This window comes from Sebastes fasciatus, chromosome 1 (genome assembly GCF_043250625.1).
Source record: "Sebastes fasciatus isolate fSebFas1 chromosome 1, fSebFas1.pri, whole genome shotgun sequence".
Classification (NCBI taxonomy): domain Eukaryota; kingdom Metazoa; phylum Chordata; class Actinopteri; order Perciformes; family Sebastidae; genus Sebastes; species Sebastes fasciatus.
Genome location: NC_133795.1, coordinates 16657380 through 16684816, shown reverse-complemented (window position 1 = coordinate 16684816; position 27437 = coordinate 16657380). Strand labels below are relative to the sequence as shown.

Genomic DNA, 27437 nt, shown 5'->3' with positions numbered 1-27437 from the left:
TATATAGCACATTTCATGCAGGAGTTGCAGTTCAAAGTGCTTTACATAAAATAAATTAAAAACAAGCAGCAAGAGCAGTGCATGGAGTCAACAAAATCATGATAAAAATAATAAAACATTTTAGAACAGTAGAAATAGTAAAATATAAATAGTGCAGGATAAAATTCGTAGTGCAAGTTACAGAGAAAATGCGCTGGTAAAAAGATAGGTTTTAAGATGTCTTTTGAAAATGTCTAGCGTGTTTGCTTCCCTAATATTTATGGGTAGTGCGTTCCATAATTTTGGGGCATAGTTGACAAAGGCCGCATCACCAATCTTCTTTCGACTGCTTCTGGTGACCTCTAATAGACCTGCATCTGATGATCGCAGTGTTCTCGCTGGTGTGTAGTTTGTAAGGGAGTTAGCAATGTAGCTAGGTCCTTGTCCATTTAGTGCTTTGTATGTGAGGAGGAGGACCTTGAAGTCAATTCTGAAAGTAACAGGCAGCCAGTGTAAAGTAGCTAGGACAGGACTGATGTGTTCTCTCCTTTTAGTTTTTGTTAATAATCTAGCTGCAGAGTTTTGGATGAGCTGGAGTCTTCCAGTGGTTTTCTTGGGAAGACCAGCGAAAAGTGCATTACAGTAGTCCAACCGGCTGGATATGAAAGCATGAATTAGCTTCTCAGCATCATTTTGTTTTATGAATGATCGTACCTTCGCTATGTTCCTGAGGTGAAAGAAAGCTGTTTTGGTCACTTTGTTAATGTGGGAGTTGAAATTCAAATCTGCGTCCAGGATGACACCGAGACTTGTCACCTCAGGTTTAAGCCAGGCGGTTAAACCTCCGAGATTCGTGGTTAGCATCTCTCTTTTAGATTTGGGGCCGATAAGTAGAACTTCTGTTTTGTCCTCATTTAATTTGAGAAAGTTATTGTTCATCCATTTGAACGTAAAGGTGGAGAAGTAGAGAAAAGAAAAGAAGAGAGGAGGTAGTTCTCGCCAGGTTAAGGTTTGATCACACTGGTTTAAATAACACAATATTTCTATTGGGAAAAGTAAATTCACAAGTATGTGCGCACTGTTGTAGCCTATTTCTGAAAATGCTTAACGTGGTAATGCAATGTGTCAAATATAATGAAGGGTTGCAACAAAGGGTGAGGCTGGATGAAAATGGGATTTGGAAAGGATACTCGGAACAAATGGAGATAAGGTGTGGGATAATCAGAGAGGGGTAATAGATTTATTTCAAGAATTTATTAGGGCTGTCAAAGTTAATGCAATTTAACGCCACTAATTTCTTTAATGCAACTTGGGATTTTTTAGGTTGTAGCGGGCTGAGTTTTAAAGCTAGAGTGAAGATACTGGCATCATATGAAACTAGAAAAAACTAAGGAATCCATTGGTACCAACCATCATACTGGTGTATCGGGAAGAATGCTAAATAATTCTCCAAACTTACACTACAAAATATAAAAATACAATATGTATATTGATGAGATGAGTTTTGCCAGATTATTGCACAAAGTGTCCGTCAGATAATTATATAATTATTGCACAGAGTGATCAGCATATGTTATTGCACATGGTCGTAACAGTAGATTTACAGTATTTACATTGCAAAAGTGACCAACGTGTTATTGCACATTTAAATTGCACGTGTTTAACTCAGACAGAGGAGACGTCAGAGTTCAGGAGGTTTATGACTAATGTAAAGTAGAGCCTGTTCTGATCCTGCCACGGTGGGTGGCGTTATATATGCACCTACAAGTTGTTGTTGCAATCTGATAATAAACACCAAAAAAGAAGAAGAAGCCATAAACGCGGAGAAGAAATTGTGGTGCGGCAACACTATAGGTACTACGGTAACTGACTGTACAGCTATGCAACACTACATGTATTACGGTAACGACTGTACAGACATTCAAGTTAGTGATGGGAATTCCGGCTCTTTTTAGTGAGCCAGATCATTTGGATCAGCTCACCAAGAAGAGCCGGCTCTTTCGGCTCCCAAACGGCTCTTCATTTTACCACTTCTGCCTTTTATAGTTCAGTCAAATTTAGCGCTGTTTTGACCTATGATTAGTATGTGTGCACATATATCACTTAAATTATTCAATATAATTATACCAAACCTTATAATTTCCAGAATATCATAATTTTACACGTTGCTTCGTTTCCGACTGTCACTTATCTTGTCTGCTATTCGCGCACCGCACTCCTCTCTCTCCTTCTCTCCTCCTCTCCCTCCTGCTCTGTAACTGTAGATCGTCAGCGCGCGCGCACCCACGCCCCTCTCTGCTTGATGGTATGATCCTCGTCTGTCATCATCTGATTGTTCGCACGGACGTCATTAAAACAACATTCAGTCACAGTCAGTGCATGGAGTTCCCGTGGCGTGGAGAAGATCGTATTATCATTCTGCCTTGAATTAAAGGGACTGTTTGTAACTTTTTAAGCGTATAAATGTACCGGGTTGGGACACATGCGCGCTCGCGTGTGTCTGCTGTCTCTGCTCCTCTGCCTCCTTGCCTTCATTCAGACAGCGCTCACTACACACTGCAGAAGACTTCGTAGCTCTGAGATTATCTAGTGAATGTACAGTGGACGTTTGTGCAGAAATAAATGCTGCAGCTCCTCCAGACCAACAGAGGTTTTCCGTGTCTTGTGAAGTGACGGGGCTCCGCAACGAGAAACGTTATCAGCTGCACCCGGTCGGAGACGATAACGTTTCTCTTCCTGCTCAGCCCCGGCACCGACCCGCTTTTACTGCTCAGCCTCCGGTGTCTCCCACCGGAGAGTGAGACACCGGAGGCTGAGGAATGAAAAGCCAGCATTGATTCATGGAGAGACCTTCGTCTGGTCAGCTAACATTACTGCCAAGCAGGTGAAATATAGAGTGATATTGTGGTTTTAGCTGACGTGTGTCGCCTCACTGTTTTGAGCGATGCTCGTTCGAGGCTATTTAGAGCGAGCAAGCGTGAGCACGACGCTGACTTTCGTTGACTTCACGACCACAGGTGTCCCTGTTAACAAGCAATTCTGAAAGTTACAAATAGTCCCTTTAAAGAAAAGGAGCCGGCTCTTATCGTTCACTTCAAAGAGCCGGCTCTTTGAACCGGCTCGTTCGTGACGACACATCACTAACAGCCATTCAAGTTGCTGGTTGCTCGCTGTAGCGGAAGACTTGTGTTGGTTTAGTAAGATCTAACCTGCCATTTGTAACCGGACCCGGCTACAGGACGACGACACAGCGGATGGGAACATGGAGTGTGTAAGTTAATCTAGCTAGTTATCTTTCTAACAAACACCTCTAAAGTTAACTAACGAGACTTTCTGAAGCTGCTAACAGCAGCAGCTAACCAGCTAGCTGGAGAGGCTCTCTGGTTAGTAACGGTAGTCAACCGACAGGGAGGCTCATATCTCTGCTCCTGGTGAAGGTTAAACACCTTAAAGACACAAGAACAACAGCTAAATGAAGAGTAAAGTCACCTCGACTGGCTGCTTAATGTCAACAGACTGTGACGCCAGCTAGCTTCATGCTAATGCTGAGCTAACATTGTTATTAATGTTGTTTTCAGTTTGCTCATAACTTTGACACTGTGTCTGTTTTCCAACCGGGCACCGCTGAATTACAGTAATACTGTCAAATTCATCTTTTATAACAACTATAGCCATGTTTTACAATGCTAAAGTAAACAGTTGTGCTAAGCTAAAGTGCCTTGTTGTTGTTAAACTAACTGTATATTCAGTTAGTTGGCAACTAACTGAATCCCACAGTTGGAGTCATGATAAATGAGGCAATGTGTATTTTGCAGTGTCATATATCCTGAGTAATAAAGCAGTGGATCAGTAGTTAGTGAGTCCTTGAAGAACAAACCTTGAAAGCTGCTTGATACATAATGTTAAATCCGGCTTAAACATGCATGCATAGCTACACATTCATACCACTTAAAGGTCCCATATTATGCTGATTTTCAGGCTCATACTTAAGATAAGATGAACCTTTATTAATCCCTGGAGGGAAATTCAGGTGTCAAAGCAGCAACATCAGCAAACAGAGTGAAACACAGGAGAGGTAAAGGTATACAAAAATTATAAAAACGATAATAGAGATATAAAAGATACAGAGTGAATGGGTGAACATAGTGTGTACAGTCCATCAATAAATAAATGTAGTATGTAAAATAAATAAATGTAGTATGTACATATGTGCAGTCTATAAAGTGGTATATAGGATGTATATTGTAAATTAAGTGTAATGTGCGCCAGTGGTGCATGTTTAAAGTTCTTAAAGTCCTCCTAGTTCTCATATTGGGGTCAGCCTTGGTTGTGGAGCCTGATGGCTACCAGCATGAAGGACTGACCCAGGCGCTTTGTGTTGTGCTGAAGGGGGATGAGGCTATGACTGAAGGTGCTCCTCATCTTGACTACTAGCTCATCATAGAGGGGTTGGGAGGGGTTCTCCAGGATAGCGTCCAGCTTCCTCCTCATCCTCCCCTCTGACACCACCTCCAGATCGTCCAGTTCAGATCCAACCACAGAGCTAAACTTGTATTTTGTGTTTCTACTAGAACATGTTTACATGCTGTAATGTTAAAAAAACAAAACTTTATTTTCCTCATACTGTCGGCCTGAATATACCTGTATTTACCCTCTGTCTGAAACGCTCCGTTTTAGTGCATTTCAACGGAATTGCAATGGAATTGCTACAGAATTGCGTAGCCTGGCAACAGTTTGGGTCCATGTTTACTTCCTGTCAGCTGATGACATTCACATACACTGCAACAGGAAATAAACTGGGACACATTTAGAATGTTTATGTTTAAAACCGTGTAATGGTCTAAATATTGTATATTTGTGACATCACAAAAGGACAGAAATCCTAACGGCTTGTTTCAAAAGCACAATTTCTGAATACGGGCTGTGTGTATTGCTCTGTATATTGAGTGCTTCGATACTTTCACAGTATTTATAAACCTGCTTTATAATATAAAAGATGAAAATCTTACTTTTTACAATATGGGACCTTTAACTTGACCTAATGTAAACCCAGCAGTTGGCATTATAACATCATAATACATAAACCCTATAACAGAGGTGGAGGAAGTACTCCGCTCTTCTACTTCAGTAAAAATAGTAATACCACAGTGTATAAGTCAAGTCATGCATTCTAAATTGTACTAAATTTGACTTGGGTAAAAAAAGGTAAAACTATTAGCATCAAAATATACCCAAAGTACCAAAAGTAGGAGTATACTCATTGTGTAAAATAATATATATTTAATTTTATTTATAAATGCATTATCACTTTAATATTGCAGCTGGTAAATGTGGAGGTCATTTCAATTACTTTATATACTGCTGGGTAGTTTAATCTATAATAATACATCATCATGTATTAGGTGATTATATTTTGTTTCAATAATTTGAATCTGCAAAGGTATCAAATAAAAGTAGTGGAGTAAAAAAGTACAATATTTCCCTCTGAAATGTAGAGGAGTAGAAGTATAAAGTAGCAGAAAATGGATAAGTAAAGTACAAGTAGGGATGCACCGATCCAACTTATTCAGTCCCGATACAGATACCTGGGCTTTGGGTGGCTTTCAGTATCGGCCGATACTGAGTACTGATCTGATACTAGTGTTTAATTAATAAGCTGTTCGCCTCACTGTGGAAGTGCTGGGATCATTCTTTGTGTGTGGATACATCAGGCTTGACTTCAACATTTCTTTCCATATTTGTAAAACAAATTGTAACCAGTAAATAAATAGATATAAATTTACTGAATTGTTATTTATTATTAAAATAGTAAAAAAAAAAATAGAAAATGGTACACACACAACTTGGTAAAAAATATTCAAAATTAACAGGAATTACAATTAAAGTGTAAATCCTTTTAATGCAGCAACAAATTGGTCAAAACTTAAAAAGGAATTAAAATACCAGTATGTATATTATATACATATTGAATTGAATTGAAGCACCTCAAACTTCTACTTAAGTACAGTTCTTGAGTAAATGTACTTAGTTACATCTCACCACTGTGTAACAATGTCAAGGGTTGTACCTAACCACTGATCATAAAGATTTTAAACTATATGCTTATAGCCTCGCTTGGCAAGTCAATCAGTGCTTCTGCTCATAACTTTTAGATTTTAGCTCTGCTGGTGATTATTTAGCCGTGTCATGCAGGCTTTTGAGTAACAATATTTTTCTTTCCACATTTACTTATTTTGGATGTTGTGCCCAGACAAACTGAATTTTAATGACCTTATCTTTTTATTTCAGATTCCAGCGGCTATTGATGATCTTGAGGGCAAAAAGGACCCGGTCGTAGAGGGTAAAGGACTTATATACATCAGTGATGTTTAAAAAAACAGCAAACACGTGTTCTCAATAGTCTCTCTCATTCCTTCAGACCCAGAGCACAATGTGTACACCCGGTTTATGAAGTCCCACCGGTGTTACGACCTCGTACCTACCAGCTCCAAACTAGTTGTGTTTGATACATCGCTTCAGGTAAAACAAAAGCTTTGAATCTAAAAACAAAAAAAGGAATCCATCTCTTATTAGCTAATTAGACTGAAACATTTGGTGTAATTTGTTTTACAGGTCAAGAAGGCATTTTTTGCTCTTGTTTCTAATGGGGTAAGAGCAGCGCCTCTGTGGGACAGCAAGAAGCAGTGCTTCGTGGGTAAGGGCGATTTTCCTTTGGCACACTTTCACTTTGTGTAAGACAAAATGAATTAAAGGACTGACTTGATTCTCACCATGCATCTCCGCAGGTATGCTGACCATCACAGACTTTATTAACATCCTACATCGCTACTACAAATCTCCATTGGTAAGACGGTGGACACCAAATGATTGTAGTCCTTGAATTGTAGAATCAGGTGTAACATAATAAATCTCACAGTTGAACTACAGCTTTTTATTTTGTCATAGGTAGGGTTTTAATTATTAATTTGCTGATTGTGCAATTTGTATCAAGAGCTTGTCTTGATTTCTTTATGAGTTCCTCTTAAATATGTCGACCGTGTTCCTCTTTGTAATCATTCAGGTTCAGATATACGAGTTGGAAGAACATAAAATTGAAACATGGAGAGGTGAGAAAGTTTAAATGAATATGTATGTATGTACTTCTTTTATTGACTCGTGTTATCTTGAAGGTCTTGACTATATTATCTGCTGTTGTTTATTATAGAGTTGTACCTTCAAGACTCTTTTAAGCCCTTGGTTAGCATATCTCCCAATGCGAGGTGAGTTTTTAAAATTTTGATTAGTGCTTGGTTTGACAGTAGTTCTTCCAGGCATTTACATTTTGTTGTTGGCGTCACTTTTTTGAACACACAGATGTTGCTGGGAAATCTGTAGTTTTGTTTGTACCCATAATATTTATCGTATCAATGCTTCACCTAACTTACACTTGAAGATATTACAATTCATGCCAACAGTTGACAAGCTAACATTAGTAACTATATCTTAGTTACTTTTACTTTCTTTTTTTAAGCTACCTTATTTCACAACATGTTATGTCCAAAATAACTTGATTAACTTGATCCTCTCTGAACTGTCCCAGTTTGTATGATGCGGTGTCATCGCTGCTGAAGAATAAGATCCACAGACTGCCTGTAATCGACCCCCTGACAGGGAACACGCTCTATATCCTCACACACAAGAGGATTCTCAAGTTCCTGAAGCTTTTTGTAAGTCTCTTTGGTTTCTCTCCTCACTACTACTACATTGAATAAGTTATTTTTGAGTCTGATAATAACACAGCAGATGTCTAGTACAGAGTGAAGACTCTTGGCTACAGTTAAGGAAAATTATACTATTTCACAAAGACTTCCATTCTCCTACAGTTTTAATAAAGTCTCTTAATAAATAAAATCTCTTGTTTTCAGATATCAGAGATGCCAAAACCCTCGTTCTTGAGACAAACCGTAGAGGACCTGAACATCGGGACATTCCAGAACATAGCAGTGGTCCGCACCGACACACCGCTGTACACGGCGCTGGGTATTTTTGTTGAGCAGCGAGTGTCGGCGCTCCCCGTCGTGGATGACAAAGGTATGTAGGTTGGTTGAAATGATGTCCATGTTGACTTTGCATTAATGACCTCTTGAATTTTGTTTGTGTACTAATATGCTGCCTCTCTCTTGCAGGTCGAGTGGTGGATATATACTCCAAATTTGATGTTATAGTAAGTTATCGGTCTTTTACCTTTTTTTTGTTTAATTTAAGATGAAGAAACCTTTTTAAGCTGAAGGCCTGTGTTTACACAGAACCTGGCAGCAGAGAAGACGTACAACAACCTGGATGTGACGGTGACCAAAGCCTTGCAGCACCGCTCTCAGTACTTTGAAGGGGTGCTGACCTGCCACAGGCACGAGACCCTGGAGGCCATCATCAACAGGCTGGTGGAGGCCGAGGTGAGAGTTGGACGTCATTAGGTGTCACTGGGTAGTCGTCTCTTGTGGCCGGTTTGCCCCCCTCTTGCTTTTTGCTATTACTGTCCGGATCCCAGCGGGATGTCAGTCGAGTAGGCGGTTCCTAATGTGGCCCAGACCACCTCTGAATGTGGTCTGAAAGATCGGATCTCAATGGGTTTTGGGTGCGTTCACACCTGTACTTGGAGCTGTCCACTTGTGATCCGATCACTCAAGACACATGTTAATACCAGGTCTGAACAGGGCCGTTGTCTCTTGTTATCAATGCTGCTCTTTGTGTATAGTTACATTGTCATCTATCAGTCTATGCATTCCTCTCGCCATAGTAGAAATACGATATTACAGAGGTAAAAGTAGCGTTGATGGTCCTCCCGTGTGTCCTTCAGGTGCACAGGCTGGTGGTGGTGGACGAGCAGGAAGTGGTGAAGGGAATCGTCTCCCTTTCAGATATTCTCCAGGCACTAGTGCTGACTGATGGAGAAGAGGGTAAGTGCCGTTTTTGGAGCTCACATATTTTTAATAGAAGCACCATCAAACTATAAATACAGGAATTATTTAAGTAGCATTTAAAAGCAGGGTCATCATTCACACGTTTTCCTGAATATGTTGACTAAGTGATGATTTTTCTGTCCACAGGCACAGCTTGAGGTAGTAACCCGAACAATGAAAGGCTGCAAAGTTTTAAGAGGTCAGAGTAAAGTGAGAAAGAAGAGGCATGTGAGAGGGGAATATTGACAGTATATTGAAGTATCATCACCCATCTCCTGTAACCAGACGTCCTATATTCACACATGAAGACGTCTCCCTCCCTGCAGAAATATGAAGCTTTAGCAACGCAGCAATATTAAATTGTAGTAGCACAAGACTGTAAATGGAGCCGCGAGAGAGCGAGAGCCAAGAGACCTGTGACGAGGAGCTGACCAGGCATCATTCCCACTTCTGTGCTTGTTGATCTACGTACAGTAGAGGAGGACCATTAATTATGGCTTGATTACAAATGTTTTCCCGATAGTGTAAATTATGTTTCATCAGTTCACTGATTTACCTGTATTGCCTTTTGTTGGCAGCGTTTCATTTCTATAATGAGGCTGAAGTGTAGATGCACATAGAGTCTGTATAAGGGTCATTTTAAACACTTTGTCAGATCAACAATTGGTGTGCCTTGTTGCTCCGACATCTATCTGAGACCTGTTCTTTTAACATATATGTAGTATGGTGTTTTCTGGCTTTAATAATCTTGTTATGCAGCTAGTTTGATTATTTAAATGCAGGTGGAGGGTTGAAATCATTTTTACCTTAAACAACTACCAATATGCATAGACGGTGATCGGTTACAGAAGTATTTATCTGTATGTATGTGTCATACATACTGTACATGTATGCAAAAACTAGCCTCATGCTACGTTTGTGTGAAGATTGTAAAAATGATCTAGCATAATTTATCATTCAAACACTAGACCTTGAAGACCTCGGCGCTGGCCAGTTGTATTTGAAAATTATTTCACAGATGTAAAATGAAAATGGTCGTTGTCTAACTAAGTATTTGGGCTTTTACAAGTTTAAGCTTTGGGACCTCTTGCTTCAAAAAACATAATTAAGCCAGTTTTAATTAACAAAAAAAATTGTTTCATGTAAATTTGTCAACAATTAAATCAAGTTACCACAGTTACCAGTATGCGAAGAATTGATGAGCTCAGGTTTTAATCTGTTGTGTAGCGAGACGGCAAAGTAGCAAACCTGGAGGAGCACTTCAGCATCGACGAATCTGCTGTCAGAGACGACGACCGTTAATAATTGTGCTGTGTCCTATTTGAATGCACAAGCTCTGGATATATATATATGGGTTTTATGTTTTGCCATGTTGTCATGTATAACATGTTTAATGGATTGTACATTTGACTTTAGAGACACCTTTATTTTCTGCTTGTTTTGTTACTCACACTTTGGCATCATTAGCGTTAAAGGGACTTGCTTATTGCTTTCAATGCTGCAAAATCTCATCAGTTTTTTTGAAAAGTGCTCCATCACTTGAAAACTAATGGTCAAATTAACAATTTCTGTGGCATTGTTTGTTTTCTGATTTCTACCGTTTGATGTGTTAATGCCAGTTACAGTCAGTGATGGCACGTCTGAACATCCATCTCATCGTCTGACATCTGTTCATAAGTGTTTGTCAAGATCACTCAATACCAGCATTTCCTGTCCATTTTCTTAAGAGGATGGGCCAGGAACATGTCACACTTCCTGTTTTGGTAAATATGAAATGGAACGTGTACAACTGTATGAAAACACAGTGTTTCTGCATCGAGATTAAGATTGAATGGATGAGCAATAAAGATTCTTTGAGAGTTTGTTTCAAATGTTATTTATTACATGGATGTGTTAAATACTCAATTCTGATTGGTCAATAACGGGGTTCTAGGGTCTGTTATTTCTTTATAGCAGACCGTTGCTATGTATAACAGACTGTTGCTATGGGCGCAGTTCTGATCTTGTACTCTGGCGGACCGTTTTGTGTCAAATTATTGAGTAAGTAGCTGTGTAATAAGCGTAATAATGTACAGCTAGCGGGTTATTGTTGTGAAATAAACCCCTTCAGAGCAATGCAAGACCCCTCCGCTTCGTATTGGAGTCCGCCGACCGCATCGCCCTGTCGGGGTTTAATTCACAACAATGACCGGCTCGCTGTACATTATCTCTTACATGAGATGTATGCATTTATCACATATAACCGTTGTTTAAAGATATAACTGGGAAGCATTCACTGATCTTTTAGCCACTTTGGAACAGCGGAAACAAGCTCTAAACAACACAGACATATCACCTTGAAACCACATATGGTGAACTTCAAATAAAAGGTTGGGGTTGGACATGATTAAAGAAAGTAAAATAAATAGACAGCACATAGGAAAACAACTGCATTTATTACTCTATATTAGAAGGTACATGATTGAAGCCCAAAAGTTTTTTTTTACATGGATGCAGTCGTCTCTTTGCCATGACTGGACAGAGACCTGGGAGTTGTCACAACCTGTAGAATACCTCATTTCTTTGAGTCATCATGGGGATACTTGGAGCAAGGTATTAAAACCTTAAATACACTATGCATTTTAGACATTATAAGGCAGATACAATTTTCAAACATACCCCTTTAGTGTATAAATATGGTCAACACAATCAAACAGTAGAGCTCCCCAGTCTTTCCAGCCCAAAGCAACAGCATCAAGTCTCTGTTCTTACAAACATCCTGTCAGACTTAAACATTACAGTGTAGTGAGCAAGTGATTTTTAAAATAAAAAGTATTGGTCAAACATATTTGTGAGACATTTCAGTAGTTTCAACATTTCGTCTCCCAAAGAAAAAGTCAGATTCTCTGTACAGACTGCAACTGGTTGGCATGATTTGAATAAACAGTCTCATTTTTCAGTGGCGTGATCTTAAATAAACACTAGAGGCCAGGACCAGATTCTGAGAACAATTTGGTTTTAATGCTGCGAGGTCAGTAGTAGTGCACATGTGGCCTTTCAGGCTTTCATAGGGACTCACAGCATACAAATATAAATAACATGGGAAAGACTACACACAGACAGTACCTGTTGAAGTTGCATACAGCTAAAGACAAAAGTGCACCTATTTCCTGAAAACATAAATAATGCAGACAGTGATTTCAGACGATGATAGCTTGACGGAAACAATCCACATACAAGTTGCACATTTAGGAGGTATTGTATGAAGATGTGAGGGGAAACATTGATTAAAATCAAATACCGCTCTGCAGTAATAGAGGGCTATACATGAGCAGTGTGTCTGACACATACAGTAAAGTCACGTCAGAGGTCAAAAAAGTAGATTGGTACATTATTCCGTTCACAAACACCAATATAGAAGTTTTCCCACCAACCAAAAAAGCCGATATAAAAGATTCAGCCATCTAAAACATGACCTACGTGTCAACATAAAATCTTATTTACACAAGTTTCACCTTAAAAAGCTAGTTTATGTGCAGTAGTCATACTTGGCCAGGGAAAATATGCCCTGAGGGGGAAAAGAACATTATGGACATGCTTTTACAATATAAAAGAATGAACATAAAATCAAACTATTCCTGGAGAAAGTGTACTTAAAAGGGATTAAAAATATAACATTTTTGCCCCGCATTTAAAGTACAGTGTAAAATAGGATTGGCTGCTGCGAACGGCGAAAGGTAGGGCTGTCCCCAATACCATTTTTTGGGCTTTGAAGCTTCGGTGAGAAATATTCAAAGGTATTTGAAGCTTCAGGGAGCGGCGCGGCGCAGCAGGCTGACATGTTCTTCTGTCTGTCTGTCTGTCTGTCTGTCTCCATCTACCCCGTTTCAGTGTCTCTGACGCACTACTGTACACGCACAACAAACAGCGATATCCATCCGAGAATAACTAATAATAATTAATGTTTGTATGTATGAATAATGCATAATGTTGTGGGATTATTCCTTATTTCATAGGCTATTTGGGGTTACATACTTCTTACAATCCCCGAAGCATTCGAATACTGTTTTGGAGGTCGACTACCATGGCAACGGTTTAAGCTTCGAAGCATTCGGGTCAGCCCTATAGTGAAAGGTTTATCTGAATGTGGTGTATACAGTACCAGCTTATCTGAGGGGCTGGAGCAACGTTTACTCTCATGGCAGGTTGTGGTCTGTGGATTGATCGAGAGACAGCAGCTGCATATCAGATTGAAATACCACCATTTAAATATTCTACATGTGTTTTGTAATGGTTCTAAACAGACAAAAAAGGATTGGTAAGCATAAGGAAAACCTGAGGTTTACAACAGCTTATGGGGCGGGCTCCAGTGGTCCAAAGGCTAAATCATGTTTGGCAGGTTGCCCTAGTGTTGTAAAGTAGACGGGCTGCATTTGCACAAACTGCCTCAACTGCTTTGTACATGCTTACATGGTAATCAGCAGACAACTAAACGGCACAGCTGTAGCAGAACCGGATGGATTATTCTCTACGGCGCAGTTTGCGATGTGCCTGTATGCTGTAGGCGGCACGGAGAAACCTGCACAATAGCCTCACAAACACCCACATTATTAATAACAAGATCTAGTCATTTAAATGACAGAAGCGGTAAAAAATAAGTTAAAAACACTCCTAATTCTTCCAGCTTGCCCCCCTTTCTAAGACAAAAAGAGCGAATGCTGTTTGTTAACTATTAAGCGACTGTGATCAAAGAGACCTTGAGGAAACATCAGCAACTGATTTTCAAAATGGTTAATTACACATCCTGCCATCGATTGCATACAAGTACAGAGGAAATCCAAGGATCCTTGTTAGTACGGAGTGTAGAGAGGAACAGAAAGGGCAGCAGTAGCTGAGGACAAGACAGGAAAGGTGTTCTTGGTAGTTTGGCTGGGTAAGCGAGGTAGGGTTTGTCAGAAATCAAGTGGCTTCAAAACTGGCAGGAGTGTCAATGGAGGAATATTTTTACAAAGTGCGACTCTCCATCACATTCTCTTACTTTGTGCGTTCTCTGCAGACGGCCCGGCACCTTCTTCTCAGTGTCCTACAGTCTGGAGTCGGGTCCTGCTCAGTACTTTCTCTCAATGCTCCGCTGACTTGGTTCAGACTTTAATGTCCTCTTGAATGCTGAGCTGGGAGAGGGTCTTCTTGATGCGCAGAGCCGTCAGGCGGGCGGCTCCATTGGCATACCAACACTCCCTCATGATTTTACCCATAACCCGCAAGGACTGGAACAGCAGGGGTGGGGGGAAGTAAAGAAGGATACAGACAGTATAAATGAATATACGCTTGAATATATGCTTGAATATGCCTGTATTTACCCTCTGTCTGAAACGCTCCGTTTTAGTGCATTTCAATGGCATTGCAACAGAATTGCGTTGCTAGGCAACAGCTTGGGTCCATGTTTACTTCCTGTCAGCTGATGTCATTCACATACACTGCAACAGGAAATAAACTGGGACCCATTTAGAATGTTTACGTTTAAAACTGTGAAATGATCTAAATATTGTAGATTTGTGACATCACAAATGGACAGAAATCCTAATGGCTTGTTTCAAAAGCACAGTTTCTGAATACGGGCTGTGTGTATTTTTCTGTAGATTAAGTGTTTCGATACTTTCACAGTATTTATATAGAACTTAAACCTGATTTATAATATAAAAGCCATGAAAATGTTACTTTTTACAATATGGGACCTTTAATAAAAAAAAAATATTTTGACTTAGTGTCTCAGATGTTTTCCAGACTGCCATCTAATACCGAGGACTTCCTTTAAAAGTAAGCTGGACAGTCAGTGTTTTTTCTATTTTTATATTCGTAGCTCCGTCCATTATTTCCAGCAGTTACTCATTTAAGTTCTTGCTGAAATCTTGGAAATACGATCGGGCAAAGTCAGACAATCTGACCAGTTGTAAACACAAAGCCCAACCAATACTGGACTTTTGACAGTTGGAAAAACTTGTCAAAGCTCTCTGTTGGACAAACTACACAGTATAATGGAGACACTGTTTCTAGATTACATCAAACAAGTCTTTGGCATTTCTGTTCACCAGTTCCTTATCGCCTGACACATGCTCTACTAAATCTAGTAATACCGGCTGCTCTAGTTGTAAATGAGACAACAGATTAGCCTTATTAACCGAGAGCGAGTGCACCTGAAATGTGCATCCCTCATGGCACAGGAAAACAGTCTGTAGACGGTGTGATGAACAATGTTTTGAGTAATAATTGTAACCATATTAAAATAATTTTACCCTGGAGGACTAACCTGATAACCTCTTGGACTTCTTTTTAGTGATTTCACAGCGTTTCTAGATCTTAGCAATTAACTTGATGTTGTCATAAACTGGAATTATACTTCCAGTGCAGATCTTAAACGGTGACGACATTTTAGCATTAATCGACAATTTTTATACCTCGTAGCTCTGCCACCAATTAGGGATGTTGGGCCGTAGCTTTTGGTCGCACACCAGCTTTCTCATCTCCTCTATGGAAGGGTCAGAAGGTACCAGGTCATAGTAGGGCAGCTGGTACTCTTCATGGATACCTGATAACACAGGACAGCAGTGAGGTCAGATCAGTGCGGTGATCTCAGTTGTTAACATCGCTAAAAAAATCAAACAACACAGGTTGAGTATCCAGAGTGAAAACAAAAGAGTCTGACCTCCACTATTACAGCGGCGTGCAATCTCCCAGTAGACCAGCCCCAAAGCGTAGATATCAGCACATTTGAATGAGTCAAAGTGTCTCATGTTGATCGTCTCATCCAGAACCTCTGGAGCCATGTACCTGAGAGATGTAAAAACAATCACAGTGTGGAAGTTTTTCGGGGAAAAGTGTCAAAGATATCTGTGAGAAAGGACGGTCAGCAGCTGCAGGTGTGTGTGTGTGTGTGTGTGTTGACACAGACCTCTTGGTGCCCACCCTCTGATTGGGCGCAATGTCGATAGTGTCTGTGGCAGAGTCGTGACGGACGGCTAAGCCCAGGTCAGCGATGGCACAGGTGCAGTTCTTCTTCACCAGGATGTTCTTGGACTTCAGGTCTCTGTGGGCGATGCCTGGCTTTCCTACCAAAACATAAATGTACATGTCAGACACTTGTGAATTTTTATCTCTAAATTACATTTTTGTCAACTCTCTTTCACGAAAAACTAGAAACTACAGCAGGTAATGCAATTTTCCTTTTTTTTGGGCATCAGTTTGGTTGATAAAAACAGAAAACAATCCTCCATTTGTTCAACAAAATGTCCTCAACTGCAGTTTAAATGACATTCAATTATTGACATTTAGAAATTCAGTTCAATTTCACCACACTGGATTCTCATTGTCTTTTATTTTTCAACAGGTTTACCATTTATTTATTTTCATTGCATAAACTGCCATCTTGCAATATGTTTAAGTATGTCGTAGGGCTGTCATGATATCAGATTTTCACTACACAATTATTGTGGCCAAAAGAATTCACAATAACGATATGAGGAAAAAATAAAATAATAATGCTATCAGTCAAATTCATTTCGTCTCTTTTTGGCAAATGAATTACACTCAAAATACGAGTGTAGTGAGATGGAGAGGGAGTCGATTACTATAACTGTATATATCAAATGATTTAACAGGCACTGGATTATTTACACAATATTGTCATGTGTATTATTAATATGATATCAATATTTCCTTTTTTTTTTTTTAAATATCACGGTTATCGCGACATCCCTAGTATGTAGACACCCTCTCAATAATAAAACAATGTCTTCAAGAACATAATTTATTCATCCATTTCTATTTATTTCGGTCTCTATTTTGTTTTCTATTCATAAATTAACAGCAAATTATGGAGAATGTTACAAACCTATTTTTTATGGGTAACATGTGATCAATCACATTCTACATGCTGTAAATGTGATATATTCTGTTTTATGAATTCAACTGTATCAGAGTCAACATGAGAGGCCTTGTGGGGGGGAAACATAAGGAACGTGTTTCAAAAGAGAAATGAATCCAACGAGCACTACGAGCGGTGAGAAGTGTAGCTGTCACCTTGTGTTCCCAGAATCTCCATGTGCAGATGAGCCAGGCCGCTGGCAGCTGACAGAGCCAGTTTGATCATTCCTTCGGTAGTGACCGAGTAGCGGTTCAGGTAATCAAACAGAGAGCCGTGCTCATGGTAGTCTGACACCAACCACAGCTGGGTCCATGTGCCATTGTCTGGACAGAAGATGGAAATATAGACAAACACAAGAAAATGATAAGTTTACTTGAGAATGATGAATTATTACACAACAAAGAAAACACACAACCCTTCATTCTTCAACATGCTGTGATGTCACAGGTTTGCACCTTTGTTGTCAGCAGCTATAAAGCCCAGGATGTTTTCATGGCGGAGCATGATAGTCTGATAGATTTCAGCCTCACGGAACCAGGAGCGCTCCTCTCTGGATGAGAAAATCTTCACCGCCACGTCGCCGCCCCTCCAACGTCCTCGCCACACCTCCCCGAAACGCCCTTTGCCAATAATTTCTTGGAGCACAATTGTTCTGGCCACGGTCCGCTGGACAAACAGAGGCAGACCTGCTCAGAAAAGAAGAGAACAGTCATCAGCAGTTTTACGATATTAATTGAATCTAAAAAAACAAACAAACAGTCTAAACGGCAACTTGAGCCTGCAGCTATGTTAACACGTTGTGCACTGACCGGAGCCTGAACCAGACGTGGACAGATCGTATATGAGGTCCTGCAGGATCCTGTCTTTGGATATGTAGAGGTGGTCACAGGAGGGGTCCTCCACCACCTCTAACCGTTGCCTGTGGCTGTAGGCCCTCTGGTGGTACTGGTACAGGAACAGACCCATCAGCAGCAGCAGACACAGCAGGAACAGCGGCCCCGCGATCACAGCGACCAGTTCCACCAGTCCCCACGCCCCACCTGGGCCGTAGCCTCCCCCGAGTCCTGCCTTAGTCGTGACTGAAAAGAGACCAGTGGAGAATTAAGATGCAACATCTGGCACCCAGTGCACACATAAGAAAGAATCCCTCATATAAACTGCTTAGTGTGCTTAAACAGTATACAACGTTTGGCTAAGCAGACAGTTTGAAAACTGAGTCAACGTTTGACTCTTGCATTAACTTCTATTGATTATTCCCAGTTATTTAAGAAAGACATGCTCAATTCTCTACACTGAAAGGCTTTTACTGTGAAAAAAGAAATGTACAAGAAGTATTGAAATAGCATTAACAACATACTAATACTGTTAAAGGTCTGCTTATCCTCTCTCTTGACCATTCTTGTATTTTTCAGCAGAGCTTTGTCTCAATTATTTCCTGTACTATGTCTAACCATTGTCTAAGTCTGGCTGTGTCTGCTACAAGCCAGCATCTTGTAATAGCCTTTCTGCCAGCTGTGAGTAGGAATTTATCCAAGTACTGATCTTCCTTCAGCACCATTGTAGTTATATTACTCTGGTATAAAATGGAACATTTCTTGATGATTATATATCCTGAAACTACTGAAATGTTGTTTATTATTAAAATAATAAATCGTACACCAAGAACTTGGTAAAAAAATCTTCAAAATTAACAGGAATTATTTAAATTAATTACAATTCAAGTGTAAACCTTTTTAATACAGCAACAAATTTCTCAAAACTTAAACAGGAATTAAAGTTCCAGTATATAATGTATGTAATAAACATCGAATTGAATTTAATTGAATAGATCGGCTCCATTGTCACCGATACCCGATCCAGCTATAAATGTCAGTATCGGCCCGATATTCTATCCAGTATCGGTATCGGTGCATTCCTACATTCAACGTGCATAACTGTGGAAGGGAAAACTTTGTTGTTTTTTTACATACATTTTTCATACAGTGTTGCACAGTTCACAGTTTTGATGAGGATATCTACTCCACAGTCTTTTAAAGTGCTTTATGCCATTTAAAACCATATGAACTTTGGTTTTTTTGTGTGCATGCTGGGGATGAATAATGTCCACAATTTCCTTTCACAATAGTTCCACTTTGACACTCTTCTCTCCACATACTCTGCTAAATATTTTTAGACACTGGGACAAAACACCACAGGAAACGCGTATCTTCTCAAGAACGATGACTAAACTGTGAAGAAAACAGGAAACATGTTCTTGGCTGGGGTTTGTTCACTCACTGTATGTTAGATTTGTGGTACTCCAGGTAAAGACTAGGCTAGTTTTAGTTTAGTTTCAGTTTTTCAGAAAGGTTTAGTTTTAGTTTTTATACATTTAGTTTTAGTTTTATAGTCGTTTTAGTTTGTTTTTGTTAGGGCCAGGTATAACGTCTCAGAAGTATGTAGCTGTATCCATACATGGTTGGAGAACTGTGTAGGATTGGCCATAATGTTTAATGTTCTTTGCGCTACTTTAGTGTCCGATATGAAGCAGTTGCGGCATAGTGACATCTCCTGGAAGGTCAAGTCCGTTCAATTTCTGTGGTTCAATGTTACGAAAGTTGACAGGAAATTCATACGGTCTCCTTTTTATTATATTATAGCTAAAAAATACTAAAACTGAAATGAATTTACGCTCTTTTTTATTTTATTTTTTATTCGTTTTTAACCAGGAAATATAGTTTTAGCTTATTTTTTCTTAAAAAATATAGTTATTATTTAGTATCAGTTTACTAACTTTTAGTTTACTAGAATAACCCTGGTAAAGATAGCGGCCCTAAATGTAAACGATCGTGCTGTATATGCTGTGTGACGCTTCGCACTTCTCACTTGAGGGTACTTTGAGGTCGATGCTGTTGCAGAAGTCGGTGTAGCAGCAGTGGATGTTGAGCAAGCCCTCTGCACTGAGGCAGTAGAACGGTTGTCCGGGGGGCACCAGATTGTCCCGTGTGATGCAGATACGGATGTGCTGCTCCTGGCCATCGATGAAGGAAGTGGAGGCCATGCAGGCTCCATCGGTCTCACACTGGGAGCCAGTCTTCTCACACTGGGCAGTGGTGCAGTTACACCGCAGAGCTGCAGGTTCGGAGGGGGCAGAAGGAGTAACACAGTGTGAAATATAAGAGTTACAAAACAGTCAAATGTTTGAGAAAAAGTACTTTATTTTCTTCTCAGCTGTGCAGAAACTTACAGCACACATGATGTGCAGTAGAGGGTAATAACAGCCAGCAGTAACAGTATGCAGAACATAATAAGCTATGGACTTACAAACAATAGGCAACAACATATCCTTACATAAAGGACAATAACTAGTAATACTTTGTCAGTGATGAACTTTAGAGCTGCAACGATTAGTCAAATTATCGATTAGTCGATCAACAGAAAAATAATCGTCAACTAATTTCATAATCGATTAATCGTTAAAGTAATTCTTCATGCAAAAATGGCAGAAATTGCTGTTTTCAGCCTCTCGAATATGGAGATTTCCTGCTTTTCTCTGTTTTATATCGTATTTAACTGAATATCTTTGGGTTTTGGACTGATAAAACAAGACATTTAAAGACATCACTTGGGACTTTGAGTAACTGGAGGTGACATTTTTCACTATTTTCTGACTTTATAGACTGAGCGATTAAAGCTTAAGTAATTGGAGCAAATGTGATTTAAAAAAAGTTATTTTTATAAAAAACAGTCACTATACCCTGACAGTAGTGCATGAGACAAGTAATCTGAAAGAAATCATGTGCTTCTGTGTCCTCCGTTGCTCCTAATGGCATCTGCAGGATTTCGCAGACCGGAGGAAAACAACCAATCAGAGCCGAGCTGGAGCCTTGCCCTCTCTGAGCAGCTGTCAATCACTCATAAACTCCGATCAAACTAGGCAGCGCTGATCAAATGTGAATCAATATTCTGTTACTGTAAAGCCTATTTCTCACCTAAAATGTTTTCAGAAACATCTTGTAGTGTACAACTTAGCTGTAAAATGAGAAAGTTTGTGACCCGGCAGCCGTGTTGAGATCTTTTGAGGAAATACCAAGCACCGCCCACCAGCCGGAGCAAACCTTCTCATTTCACAGCTAAACAGTACACTACAAGATGTTTCTGAATACATTTGAGGTGAGAAATAGGCATTAAAGTAGCAGAATATTGATTCATATTTGATCAGCGCTGCCTAGTTTGACCGTTTGATCGGAGTTCATGAGTGATTGACAGCTGTCTCCGTTGAATGAACAGCCAATAGGGACGCTCTCTCTCTCTCTGAAATGACCTGTGATTGGCCAAAGTCTCCCATCACAGGCTAGATTTTATAAAGTCTGAAAACAGAGCCATGAGGAGGTGCAGAAGTCTAGTTATCTCTCAGAACACTTGAATTACAATATACTGAAAGGTTATTATGACATTTTTTGCCCAATGATGCCAAACATGTTCTGCCTACTGCAGGTTTAATCGGTTAATCTTGAAAGTAATCAGCAGATTAATCGATAATGAAAATAATGAATAATTGCAGCCCTAATGAACTTCTATCGTGATTTCTTTAGCACGTGGCATCTCACTTTTTGTTTGCTACGGATGATGGCAATATAAATTGGTTTGTGGGAGATAAGCTCGAGGCAGCTACCTAACAAGGTTAGAGAGTCAAATTATGCAGCGGAGCGCCGGCGCCCCATAAATATTTCAAGAACTAAAGGAACATTTTCAGATGAGCTGCAAAGATGAACTAGAGAGAGGGTAGGGCAGAGGGATGGAGGGTGATACTGGCGAGGTCGGGAAGGAGAGGAAGTGTTAGAGGTGGGGTGGGGTGTGTTATACTGTCAGGGCCTTTGGGAGGATGGGCGGAGAGTTTATGTGAGGGCATGTAGGAGTAGGAGACTTCCTCTGTGAAATTGAGTAATATTATTAAGACCCAGACATGATGTGACATTCCAGTAATGCTGGAAAAAATCCCCCAGTGGATTCTCTGTGTGCTGGATGTGTTTATTAGAAGAAAAAAAACACATACATGCAGCTGAACTTCAGTGTCATCTACGTCAACCAGGGGAAATGTAGAGCTAATGTGTTACAACATCATTTGCGGCGCTGACTCATACGGTGCCAACACCTACTCGGAAGATGCTGGTGGTCTAATACGAAAACAACCAGAGAAGAAATAAGCAAGAAAAAAGGTTTGACATTTCAGACTTTCCATGGCTTTGAATGTTACACTAATCCACGTTTGGGCTGATTGTTTTAAAAACACCTCAGAGCACAGCCAAGATACTGAGCACTGCAGTTCAATTGTGATAAAAAGGATAATAGTAAAAAGGTGTTTGTTTAACCTCTGAAACAGAAACATTTCAGTGGTTAAAATAAATCACAATGTAAAAACTTGTTTCTTTGTAAAGTACACAACAGTTTATATCACCACTGGACTTTAGATGCTTGAGGAATGGGTTATCTTTTTCTGTTCTTGACCAGAACACATCAGGACGAGATGTTTTATGACTCATTTTATACCCCGAGCAACAACTTAATGATCCATAATTTTGAAGACAATAAGGGGAACAGAATTAACATGTCTAACTGTGTGGGGAAATCAAAGGAATATACTGTAGAGTTAAGTGTGTGTATGTGTTCCTGGCACTGTTTCACAGGTTGCAATGACAGTAGAAAGGAGAAGGAACAGCTTCCACATTTCTCAACATAACTTTGTCCTAGAGGGTGGGGATGTGATGATTAATATTATTAATACTGTGGCAACTATTCCTTAAATATCTCTGTTTCTCAAGAAAAAAAACCCAGAGATTCTCTGAAACCAGAGAAGCTTCTCAAATGTGAGGATTTGCTTCTCTAGATCAGTGATTCTCAAAGTGGGCTCTGTGGCGCTCTGTCAGGGGGTCCGCGACATAATTAGGCATAAATGATAAAACTGGGCTGTATCATTAAAAAGTGAATATCTACTGATGGGGACCATTTGCACCAATAAAACAAACATGTGTATTATTACTGTGTAAGTGTATTGTGTATATTACTCCCACCTATGTTATCTTTGGGCCAATAGAAACTCTGATATGATTGTGACACACAGCAATAAGTTAATTATTTTTAAGTTGGTGCACTTACTGAAAGTCAGATTTAGACTGGTAAATTTAAATATCTGGATTTATTAGGACTATGCCAGACTTACTGTTAATTTAAGAAAGTGTTTAAGATCAATTACATCAAATGTGGCTATAAATGCTGTCAATTTGAGTCCAAAATGCAATTTAAATAAAATCCCCCTCCCTTTAAAGATATACAAATGGTATAAACATTCAAAAACAATACAAATTTCCCAGCCTTGGGACTACTAAAGGATTATCTCACCTTATCTTGACATGATTCAAACTGAAATGTGTTTGTTTATCACTATGAAACTATCAACTATTTAGGTTGAAAAGTTTTTGAATACTAATACTTCCAATGGCATCTAAGAGTACTAATGGTAGTAAGCATTATGCTTAATCTGTGTTATGATTAAGAGGAGGTCCTTGGAAAATGTTCTTTCCAACATGTAAGGGCTCTGTGGCCCCACAAAGTTTGAGAACCCCCTGTTATTTATCACTGAAAATTAATTATCATTGGGCTTTTAGACTGTTGGTCAAACAAAGCAATTTGAATACTAAATTCTCACAATTTTCTGACAATTTATGGAAAAATAATTACCAATATAAATGATAATGAAAATAATTGTTAATTGCAGCCGTAGCTTCTTTATGGAAATGCTGGATTTTTGCATCAATGTGATTAAAAGGGACTGTTTGTAACTTCTTACACATATAAATCAATCCAGGTCGGTGTCCCACGCGCGCTCGCGTGTTGCTACGCTGTTCAGACAACTCTCCAAAACAAACTACACGGAAGCACCAAAACCGCAAAGTTATATCCAGTGAAGCCCGTCTTGCAAAACAGTGTTGGCTGCGGTTGGAGGATGCGGGGGAGACCGTAGCTTTGGTCTCCAGGGCCGGAGTCTCTGCTGTACTCTGCTCCGCTGCCTGCCTGCCTTCACTGAGGACGCTCCACCCTCACGTTTATGCGAGCACACTACATGCTGCAGAAGAGTTAGTTTAGCTCTGAGAATATCTAGTGGACGTTTGTGCAGAAATAACTGCTGCAGCTCCTCCAGACCAACAGAGGTTTTCCGTGTCTTGCGAAGTGACGGGGCTCCGCAACGAGAAACGTTATCGTCTCCAACCGGGTGCCGGTGTCTCCCCTGTTCACTCCGGCCGCGGTCGGGAGGCTGAAGCAGGAAAAGCCAACACTAGGATCAGCAGTGATTCATGGAGAGTCCTCTGTCCTGTCAGATAACATTACTGCCAAGCAGGTGAAATATAGAGTGATATTGTGGTTTTAGCTGACATGTGTCGCCTCACTGTTTTGAGTGATGCTTGTTCATGTCTATTTAAAGCGAGCACAAGCGCGAGCCCGACGCTGACTTTCGTTGACTTAACAGCCACAGGTGTCGCTGTTGACAAGCATTTCTGATTCTTAAAAACAGTCCCTTTAACTATTTTTTTTCTTCCCATCTGCCTATTTGATCTATAAACATGTTTTCCATTGAATATCCAGCAATTATGGATGATAAATAAGGATATTACATATATATATAATCCACTCCTACTCTGCCCCCATCAGGTAAACAAGCCACATATTATCAACCTGTAACCTGTAAGGAAAAGTGGAATAATGCTAAAATATATATATATATATATATACAGTATATAAACTACAGGAGAGTGAACACACCAGACTCCAAATGATGGTGATAATAAACTGTGTAATAATCTACTATCACATACGGTAAACTTGTAATAATACAGCATATTAAACATCATCTCCATGTCTGTGTCTGGATGCTGTAGATATTTGATTACTAATATCTGTAATTAGAGTACATCTATTGTAATCTTACATTAACATTTGAGCACTCTCTTGACACACAATAATATCCGCATCTAAATATCTACATGTCTCTCTGGATATCATTACTGTGATGAAAATAATTGTTAATTGCAGCCTTAGCTTCTTTATGGAAATACTGGATTTTTGCATCAATGTGGTTATCTATTTTTTTTTTTTCTTCCCATCTGCCTATTTGATCCATAAACAGTTTTTCCCATTGAATTTCCAGGAATTATGTATGATAAATAAGGATATTACATATAACCTGATATTTTCAGGTGGAATTTCATTCATTCTCACTGTGCAATATCATTTTCCACTTGTGCAATTTAGTCAATAGTCTGTTTATTGTCAATACTGTACATATTTCTCCTATTTTTATACTTCCTTCTATTTAAATGGTTCATATTTTGTTACACTTTGTTTAGCTCTTTTTTTACTGTGTTAGCTGATGCATCTTGTTTTTGCACTCTTCCCTTTGCTGCTGTACACTGCACATTTCCCCACTGCGGGACTAATAAAGGAATATCTTATCTTATTTTATCTCTTACATAATCCACTCCTACTCTGCCCCATCAGGTAAACAAGCCACATGTTATAAACCTGACACCTGTAAGTAAAAGTGGAATAATGCTAAAAAGACTGTGTTATAATCTACTATCACATACAGTAAACTTGTAATAATATTAAACATCATCTCCATGTCTGTGTCTGGATGCTGTAGATATTTGATTACTAATGTCTGTAATTAGAGTATATATATTGTAATGTAATCATTTGAGCACTCTTCACACAATAATATCTAAATATCTACATGTCTCTCTGGATATCATTACTGTGATGAAAACAATTGTTAATTACAGCCTTAGCTTCTTTATGGAAATACTGGATTTTTGCATCAATGTGGTTATCTATTTTTTTTTAATCTATAAACAGTTTTGCATTGAATTTCCAGGAATTATGGATGATAAATAAGGATATTACATATATAATCCACTCCTACTCTGTCTGCCCCATCAGGTAAACAAGCCACATATTATCAACCTGTAACCTGTAAGAAAAAGTGGAATAATGCTAAAAGAAAAATATATACATAAACTACAGTAGAGTGAACACATCAGACTCCAAATTATGTAATAATATACTATCACATACAGTAAACTTGTAATAATACAGGACATTAAACATCATCTCCATGTCTGTGTCTGGAGGCTTTAGATATTTGATGTCTGTAATTAGAGTATATCTATTGTAATGTAATCATTTGAGCACTCTTCACACAATAACATCATGGCATCACATCTAAATATCTACACGTCTCTCTGGACATCATGACTGTGATGCAAAGAGCTAATAGGCTTGTAATATATTAATAATAAGGTTTCACACAACCATCTGTGTAGTTAAATATAACCATTTCTACCACGTGAAGGTGAGCCCAACGTCTCTAACGTTAACTCTGTTTACAGCCGTTGGTACCTAAACGCACCTTTCAACGGCTGTTTCACACTAACATAACTAGCATAACGAGCACGGCAGCGACACAAAACACGGTGAGATATCGTGTTTTTGTTATCATGAAAGCTATTTAATTACACACCCAGGTTTATACGAATGAAAGGTTTCATGTCTGTGTGTCAGTTCACTTTGTCGTCCCCGGCTAGGCTAGCTTACACAGCTAACACTAAGCTAGCACTGAAGCTAACTCCACAGTGTTGTTGATGGCAGCAGCTTATTATGAACAACACAAACAGTAAGTCACTCACCCTGGCAGCTTCTGTACAGGACGACCTGGACAACCACGACAGCTAACGAGATGTGTAGGTTAGCCATGATCAATAAATTCCCAGTTCATCGCATTAAGACATTTTAGTTAGATGTGGCGAGGAGGCGTGATGATGATGACAGCTAACCAGGCTGTCAGTGAGAGCACAGTGAACCGGTTACTAATAACATGCTCCACCAGCAGGCTGCAGCACACACACACACTGGGGACTAAAGAGAGAAGTATGTATGTATGTATCTATGTATGTATGTATCTATCTATCTATCTATCTATCTATCTATCTATCTATCCATCCATTTATCTATCTATCTAGGTCAGGGGTCAGCAACCTTTACTATCAAAAGAGCCGTTTTAGGCAAAAACAACAACAACAAAAATCTGGCTGGAGCCGCAAAACATTTGAGCATTGTGATGAAGCTAACACAGTTTATAGTCTAAGTATATAGTATATAAGTCTAATGCAATGAGGGCCAAAGTGCAAATGTACGACGGAGTATAAGGGTCACATTGAGGGAAAAAAACATCTGAGATTTCCAGAATAAAGTCATAACTTTATGAGAAAAAAGTCACAACTTTACGAGAGTAAAGTCATAACTTTATGAGAAAAAAAGACGTAATATTACGAGAATAAAGTCATAACTTTACGAGAAAAACAGTCGTAATATTATGAGAATAAAGTCATAGGTTTACGAGAAAAAAAGTCGTAATATAACGAGAATAAAGTCATAGGTTTACGAGAAAAAAAGTCGTAATATTACGAGACTAAAGTCATAACTTTACGAAAAAAAAAGTTGTAATATGAGAATGAAGTCATAGGTTTACGAGAAAAAAAGTCGTAATATTACGAGAATAAAGGCATAACTTTACGAGAAATAAAGTT

The 27437-nt window shown here is 39.3% G+C and overlaps 3 protein-coding genes across 3 annotated transcripts in view; 1 reads left to right on the top strand and 2 right to left on the bottom strand.

The window, feature by feature from the left end:
• The window catches only part of LOC141766692 (zinc finger protein Eos-like), a 224900-nt gene that overhangs the window by 24976 nt on the left and 172487 nt on the right, over positions 1-27437 (bottom strand). The window lies entirely within an intron of this gene.
• Positions 3104-10777, top strand: prkag1 (protein kinase, AMP-activated, gamma 1 non-catalytic subunit). Its single transcript, XM_074633703.1, has 13 exons — positions 3104-3250; positions 6268-6319; positions 6398-6498; positions 6592-6673; positions 6765-6823; positions 7040-7085; positions 7184-7238; positions 7559-7685; positions 7884-8049; positions 8145-8182; positions 8265-8411; positions 8816-8915; positions 9066-10777. The coding sequence occupies exons 1-13, from the start codon at positions 3242-3244 to the stop codon at positions 9074-9076; spliced, it is 993 nt and encodes a 330-aa protein (XP_074489804.1). The 5' UTR covers positions 3104-3241; the 3' UTR covers positions 9077-10777.
• Positions 10779-26731, bottom strand: LOC141766661 (activin receptor type-1B-like). The gene is made up of 9 exons (XM_074633676.1): positions 26538-26731; positions 19684-19929; positions 17628-17897; positions 17274-17504; positions 16974-17141; positions 15847-16003; positions 15601-15725; positions 15353-15483; positions 10779-14164 (listed from the first exon to the last, which is right to left on the bottom strand). The coding sequence occupies exons 1-9, from the start codon at positions 26602-26604 to the stop codon at positions 14039-14041; spliced, it is 1521 nt and encodes a 506-aa protein (XP_074489777.1). The 5' UTR covers positions 26605-26731; the 3' UTR covers positions 10779-14038.